At 55.6% G+C, this 7,670-nt stretch overlaps 1 protein-coding gene and 1 long non-coding RNA gene across 6 annotated transcripts in view; one reads left to right on the top strand and one right to left on the bottom strand.

Annotated features, from left to right (window-relative positions):
• Positions 1-2,288: 2,288 nt before the first annotated feature.
• The window catches only part of SMAD7 (SMAD family member 7), a 30,037-nt gene continuing 24,655 nt past the window's right edge, over positions 2,289-7,670 (bottom strand). For all 5 annotated transcript variants that reach the window (XM_006085105.2, XM_006085106.2, XM_014452528.1 and 2 more), the window contains one exon: positions 2,289-4,241. In XM_006085105.2, coding sequence (XP_006085167.1) covers positions 3,703-4,241 — 539 coding nt within the window. In that variant the 3' untranslated portion in view covers positions 2,289-3,702. The remainder of the gene's footprint in view (positions 4,242-7,670) is intronic.
• Positions 4,972-6,163, top strand: LOC106696435. Its single transcript, XR_001347376.2, has 2 exons — positions 4,972-5,223; positions 5,730-6,163. It is a non-coding gene; the product is annotated as an uncharacterized LOC106696435 (long non-coding RNA).

Raw genomic sequence — 7,670 nt, 5'->3', positions numbered from 1 at the left:
TGCATGCAAGCCCTCTCCCTTTTACTACTCGTCGATTATCTTAGTCTACTATCTGTGCCCGCGACCTCTGCCTCCATGACGACTACTCTCGCTTTTACTCACTTCTGCTGCAGTGCGCGCGCTCTAGTATCTTCGCGCACATCTATCACCTCTTACAATATTTCGCTCCTCTCGACTGTCTATCCTCGACGCGCATATACTCCGGCGCACCCTCACCCCCTTTACCTTCATCAAGTGTGTTTCTTCTTGTTTAAACAAAATAAACCAAAACCGGGCCGGGGGGGGGGGGGGTGGGTGCTTTGAAGGCGCTGCCACCAAGGCTCTGGCCTCCAAACCCGAGGCCCCGCCCAAACAGCGGGCCAGGCGGCAGCGTGGTGGCTCATGTTATCCTGATTTTGAGGAGCTGTGGGCCTGGCACCACCCCGATTCCATCAATAACCATGTCTACAGGGCGTGGACGGAGCATCAGACCGTTTCCTCCTGAGCGTCCTTGGGCAAGTCTTCAACCTCTCAAAGCAGCCTCCATTTTTGCAGCAGGTCCTATGGGAAATAGTTCCCTTCCACCGGGAGCACCCTGCCTGGCACCCAGTAAAGCACTCAATAGGGTCAGTGATGGCGAACCTTTGGAGCTCGGCGTGTCAGCATTTTGAAAAACCCTAACTTAACTCTGGTGCCGTGTCACATAGAGAAATTTTTTGATATTTGCAACCATAGTAAAACAAAGACGTATATTTTTGATATGTATTTTATATATTTAAATGCCATTTAACAAAGAAAAATCAACCAAGAAAATGAGTTCGCGTGTCACCTCTGACACGCGTGTCATAGGTTCGCCATCACTGCACTAGGTGGTGGCTATCATTACGCAGCTTCCCTGCGTGCTGATGCAAGTTAGAGCAAACTGAAAGGCCTTTGACAGCTCCCAGCCAACACCTCCCGCCCGCCCCTCCGCCCCTCCACACGGGTGGTAATTAGACCCCTCCTTGGGTGTGTTCAGAGGTGGGGATTGGACTTATTCTGGGTCGCAGAACTAGAATAAATGAAGGTAGGTTTCAGTTCAACGGAGAAAAAAGCACAATGTTCTCTTGATAGGTAGTGAGCTCCCCGTCGCCTCAATGAGCCAGCTGGCCCAGTTGGCCATTTGGCACGAAGGCTCTAGCACATAAATGGACACTTCTTACCACATCGTTGTATTAGAAGTCCCTTGAATGAAATGGTGGTGCCAGGAGGAGGTACTGCTGTGTCACTAATTTGGCAAAATGAAAAATTGGCCATTCTTACTTGGGCCCTCCAAAAAGCCTTATTGAAAGTCTACCAGTTTATGATACCCAAAATCTTAACCCCCCCTTCAGACACCCCCTCCTGGATCCAAGGTTTAAGAGCCCCAACAGATGCCTATACAACTCCTGGTTGGTGACCATCTTTGGTTTTATCTTTATTGTTGAAAAGTATTACAGACGTCCTCTTTGTCTTTTTCCCATGGACTCCCTCCACCCCATGCCTGCCCCTCCCAGGCCTTCACCGCCCTATTCTCTGTCCATGAGTTACACAGTGCCCATCTAGTGCAAGCCTGAATCTAAATCATGGCTCAGATCAACCACAGAAACCGCAGGGCAAGTACCAGAGAGGCACTTTACCAGCAAGTGCCATCGGGGCTGGGCTGGGCTGGGCTGGCTGAGGGGACTGACCCGTCACTAGTTCCGGTGGATGGGGGAGGGGATGCAGAGCAGGACGGCCTCTCAGGTCCCTCCACTTCCTGGGGTGCCTGGCCCGGGACTGGGGAGGTGGCCCCCCAGTCCGCCCAGCGCCAACTCTCAGCCTCCCCTCATCTTCCTCCCAGAACTGCGTCCCTCAGAGAACCTGTCCTGGAACCAGTGGGGCAGTGACCTTGAGCAAGCAGGAAGGGATGGACCCGTCTCCCAATGCAACCTCCTACCCAAAATAAACCGCTTTCTCAATTCTCTCAAGCTTTGAAAAAAAAAAACAAAAAAAACTCCCCACTTTTGTAACTCCGAGCTTCCTGAGGTTGACCCCATGACAAACTCAGGGCTCCCAGCTGGCTACACCCGAGGGTCCCCGCCTAACAAGGGTGTCTGTGTAGCTCTGGGTCTTACTGCACACAGGGAACTGACCACGGAGGCAGGCTGCTCTGGACATTCCTTTCACGGCCCCCCTCCCCCTTCTCCCAACCAAGCGCTGGACCAGGGCGACCCCAACTGTCCCAGACTCTTGACACCCCTCCCCACATATCCCATCATAAGACAAAGGAGCTGGAGGACAACATGGAATCAAGTATACATTTTAAAAATTGTTTAATGGGACATAAACTCCTTTAGAAAAACATTCAGCCAGGTGATAACACCCATAGAAAAAAACACCAATCTTGTGTTTATCTTTTTTTAATTTGGCATTTGTTATTTGCATTTATATTAAAGCAAAGTGCATCTTTTCTTTATTTTTCTTGTTTATACACATTGCACAATACATAAATAATGATGCTTATAAAACGTCTTTATATTTACAAGTAATAATATATTTATATATAACATAAAATACATTTTTTCTTTAATAAATCTCAGGGTTTTGTGTGTGTTTTTGTGTTTTTTTTTCCAGGAGTCCTTTCTCTCAAAAGCACTACAATGCTAAATTTCCAATGAGAATGCTTCTCTTGTTCACTTAAACCTTTGTAGTTAGAAAAATAGCTTATGTTAAAGTCTAAACATGCTCATTGAGCTAAGAGCAGTGTCAACACATCATACGAGTGTATGAGTTGGAGAAGAAACGAAAGAAGAGTTAGGTGTCAGTCCAGGACGGTACCTTGGGTTATGATGGACCGAATCCTTGGTGGGAAGCGGGCTGCTCCCCTCGCTGGTCTAACAGCAGAGCTCAGCACAGGCCGCAGGAGAGCCAAGTGCTGAGCTGATTTTCTGAGTCCGGGTAAAACCTGAGGGGTCCGGGGCAGGGGAGAGGCTGGGGGCCTGAGAGGGCACCGGGTGAGCAATACTGTAGCTCAGACACATCCGGGAGCAGGTGCCACAGAGGGAAGACAATGGCAGCAGGGTGGCTGGAGGGGAGTTAAGACAAACTGGAAAACGATTCTGGGTCAGCCTCTCGCACAGCGTTGTTTCTAAGAAGCCTAGTGACAGGCCTGGGTCCTTAGGAGGGGAGGGCGGGGCGGGGGCTTCCCTGGCTGAGGGCAGAGCCTTGCTTCTGGCAACTGCTGAGACATTGGGCTCAGGCTGCCCGGGTGCTGTCTCTGCCTCACTGAGCATGTCCAGAGGGCAAGGGAGACACAGCTGGGAGCACAGAGCTCGAGGGTGTGCGCGCACAAACACACACACACCCGTTCACATACCCACCCTGACAAGTGAAACGATGACCCCCCGAGTTAGGGGCTGCTCCCCATTCATGCACTGTGTTCAGGGGGACTGATTTTTGCTTCCTCTTTTCACATGGGGGTGTCTTGCCAACCGTACGATCCCCCCCAAAGACCCCAACAATTCTTTTCATAAGCTATTTCTCAAAGAACAAGACAAAACGGAACATAAACAAGGATGACAAGAAGGAGAGGAGGAAAAAAAAAAAGGAACAATGACCAAAGACTTTTGCATGAAAAGCAAGCACTCGGAGGAAAATATTAGCAGCAAAGTAGTTTGGACTGGGCCCGCCCGGCTCGCTCTGTCCTCGGCCGCCAGCGCGCGGCTACCGGCTGTTGAAGATGACCTCCAGCCAGCACGGGCAGCTGCTGATGAACTGGCGGGTGTAGCACTGGCCCCAGCCCTTCACGAAGCTGATCTGCACGGTGAAGCCAGTCCACGGCTGCTGCATGAACTCGTGGTCGTTGGGCCGCTGCAGGCTGTACGCCTTCTCGTAGTCGAAGGCCTTGATGGAGAAGCCGGGGAACACTTTGTGCACCAGCAGCGTCCTGGAGTCCGGGTTGTCCAGTGTGGCCGACTTGATGAAGATGGGGTAGCTGCTGCGGTTGTACACCCACACGCCGTCCACCTCCCGCGTGAGCTGGATGCCGCAGCCGATTTTGCTCCGCACTTTCTGCACCAGCTGACTCTTGTTGTCCGAATTGAGCTGTCCGAGGCAAAAGCCGTTCCCCTGAGGTAGATCATAGAAGATGTCCAGGGAGGGCTCCTGGACGCAGTAGAGCCGCCCCACGCGCGTCTTCTCCTCCCAGTATGCCACCACGCACCAGTGTGACCGATCCCCAGGCTCCAGGAGAAGTTGGGAATCTGCAAGACAAAAGGGCAGACATGGTTGGTGGGGGTGGGACTTTCTCTTCCTGCTGGAATCCACCCCCCCGCCCCACACACACAGGCACATCCCCACGCACCCACAACCAGCTCGGCTCTCGGCACATGGACAGGAGGAGATGCTGGTGGTGCTGGGCGGCCAACCGGTTCCAGGCCTCCCACTGGGGCTGCAAATCCTGACCCTCTGGTAGAAGTGTCCCGACTTTAATTAAGCAGGGGGCTCACTGGGCGCACCTCATCCCACCCCTTCCCCATCCTGTCAGGGACCCAGACACCAGTACATGCACCCCCCTGGCCTAAGGAGGCCCATCCCTGTGCGCTCAGAGGCCAGGGGGCCTGGTCCTGGTGTTAAAGCCATAAGAGGCCTTGCAGATGGCCTAGGGTTCGTTCTGTAAGCTGATGGCATCCTGAAGGCCAGCGCCCTGCGCCCTGGCCACCCTGATGAGAAACCTGGGCCCCAGAAAGCTTGCTGCTCGGGTCCCGGAGCATGACACAGCCAGGGCCAGGCAGGACCCGATCTCCAGACGCCAGGACCACCTGCCCCGGGGTCTCTGTGCCTGTCACCAGGTTCTCAGATCAGTGCTTTGGGCGTAGGAGCTGTCTGGTAAAAATGTAAATGGAGGTGTTTGGGGGCAAAAGAATCTTCCTAACAGAGAAACCACCCTCGGTGTCTGTCGGCAGCAGCGCTGCGCACAAAGCGTGGGTTCCCGCCAAAATGCCACATCACAACCCAGGACAGTCCAGTTAACCCAGACCACCTTAAGGAAGCTTCCTCCAGCCGACACCAGATTGTGTGTCTAAACTGGGCATGGCCACCCTTAAAGTGCCCTTCTCCCCTCCCTCCCAGCAGCATCTAGGCGCCTGGCCTGCCCCCTCCTTCCTCCCGCCCCTGCAGGCCCCACCCGGGACGTCCCAGAAGTGCCTCTTCCCGCAGGCAGCCTGGGAGGCTGGCGAGATCCTGGTAAGGCGATTTTCCTAAATCGGCACACGGAGCTCTTTAAAGGGGGACGTATGGAAGGAAAGGGAGCCCTTGGCGGCTGGCATTCCGACTCCTCCTTAAGCTGGAGCCAGCGGGGCAGGCCTCAGACTGGGAACCATAAATCTCCCCAGCCAGGCCGGGCTGCAGGAACCCGGCTGCGGTTTGTGGTGGCAGGGCGGAGACCGGAAGTCTTGTATTTGTTAACAAAAATGGGGAGAGGGGTGGGGGTGGGGGGCAGGAGGCGAAGGCTTAGGACAGGAAGGAGGGGTTGGCTGTGAGGTGTCTTTCGGGGTGTGCTTGGCCTTTTTGATTTTGGAACAGCGGGGCTTGGAGAATAGAGGGGTTGTTGCAGCGTGGCCACGGGGTGGAGGGGGGCTGGGGGCCCCGTCTGCTGCTCTAGTGCAGCTCAGCACACAACTCCGTCCAGTGGCGACAGGCATGTTAGGACCTGGGAGCCGGTCAGCCCCATGAACTTTTTTTTTAAGCAGCAGCCAGTCTCGCATGGAGGCGTCCCATGAGTAAGTGGACACCGTGCCCTCGGACCCACTGAGGCAGCCAAGCACACACCCACCCTGCAGACACCCCACCTGGCCTTCTCAGACGCCTGCCCAGACAGCCACACAACAGGGAACTGCGGGCTCGTTCCTCTCCCTCAATCCCCATCCCACCGAACGCCAACCCGGAACACGGGCCGTCACCCCCCCCCCCCCCAACGCATGCACCTATAAAGCACAAGTGTAAGCGAGACTGTGTGTCCCCAAACGCGAGCACACTGGAGTGTGTGTGTTTGCATGCGCACACATGGGAACATATGGAAAAACAAGAGAGGGACAAGGGCTCCAAGCAGAAGGTGACTCATCAGGCATTAACTTGTTTCTGCAAAGTATCCATCAACTGCTAATAAACTCGTGAGCGCTGGCAATCTTTGAACTTTCTTGCCGAGGGAGTGCGGCCCTGAAGGCTACACAAAGACCCACAGCAGCCACGTAAACAAGGCTCTGCGTCGGGGCGCCTCTTCTGGGAGAGGGGGCATCCGCCCGAGGGGGAGGGTGTCGGAAACGTAAGCAGCTCTCCGTAAGCAGCTCTCCCTCACTGTCCCAGCTCCGGGCAACAAACCTGGCTGGAAGGGAGCCACGGGGAGGGCGGCGCAGGAGACCCTCAGCGGAGCCTTACAATACTCTGCTTCACGGAGCCTGGCCCCCTGAAACCTGGCCCCGGCCCCGGCTAGCAGGGAGGAGGAGCTGCAGGGTGGGGTGGGGTGGGGGCCTGGGATCAGTTGCCCTCCTGCCAGGCCAAGAAGTGGGGGCCGTGTCGCCCCACGGGCCTCTTGGGGGCAGAGGAAGCCGGGAGGGGCTGGGGCAGGGCTGGGCCTGAGGTCGGCTGGACTCCAGCCCAGCCCAGCCCAGCGCCTGAGGGGAGCGAGGGAGAGGGGAGCGTTCTGGCGGGTTCTCTTTCATCTGTGCAGCCTGCCAGTCCACCCAGCAATTTGCTGCCAGACATCCCTGGAAAAAGCCTTTTTCTGTTGAGGTTAATGGCCCGGCCCAGATAAACGGCAGCGTGTGGGTGTCCCTGTGTGTGAAGAAGGCCCCTGAAAGCTCACCGGGTGCCCTGATCTGGTGCACCGGGACCCCCAGTCACCCCCAGTCACCCCACAGCCTTCTGCCCGACTCTGAGCACAAACGGCTGCAACGGCTCAGGCCCCTGAATGCACACTGCGGCCCCGCACAGCTTCCCGCGTGGCCGACTCGGAGAGTCTCCTCCTTTGCCCCAAATTCCCCGTCACTCGGGCTCACTTCTGGGAAGCGCACACCATCATCTTCAGAGAAACCCAGTTCCCTGAACTGGGCCCACAGCCCACACATACAAGCGTCTCCCCGCCAAGGTCCGCGGGTCGCTCCGGGGCCCCCCAGGCCTCGTGGTGAGGACCCCGCGGATCTCAGCTGGTGCCAGGGCTAAGCGAGGGCCTCGGAAGCCCAGCGTGGCTCCTGTCGCGGCTGCCGACACCAACGCCAAGGGTGAGCCCGCCGCCCCTCGTTAACGTCCCTCAGCTTTATAACCTTTTCCGGCGTTTTCCCTCCTCCCAACGCTGCACAGGGGCTTGTTTTAAAACTGTATTTGCGCGTTTTTAAGCATCAAAAAGAAACGCTGTGTTGTAAAAAGCTAACTAATCAGCTGCCTGCTCACAAATTTTTTTCTTTTTATTATGGTTTAGGGAATTTTTGGAGCGATCCCAGAAAAAATGCTGAATCGGCCTAAAATTCCTATAAGGTTGTCCCACGCCCCCTTTCCCCATTTCGCTTAGAGCATAAAATCGACCCTTGGAGAGGAAGGGGAGGTGGGTGCCGAGGAAGAGGAAGGGGAGGTGGGTGCTGAGGAAGAGGAAGGGGAGGTGGGTGCCGAGGAAGAGGAAGGGGAGGTGGGTGCTGAGG

The sequence above is a fragment of the Myotis lucifugus genome, unplaced genomic scaffold, assembly GCF_000147115.1.
Source record: "Myotis lucifugus unplaced genomic scaffold, Myoluc2.0 scaffold_16, whole genome shotgun sequence".
Classification (NCBI taxonomy): domain Eukaryota; kingdom Metazoa; phylum Chordata; class Mammalia; order Chiroptera; family Vespertilionidae; genus Myotis; species Myotis lucifugus.
This window is presented reverse-complemented; position numbering and strand designations above follow the sequence as displayed.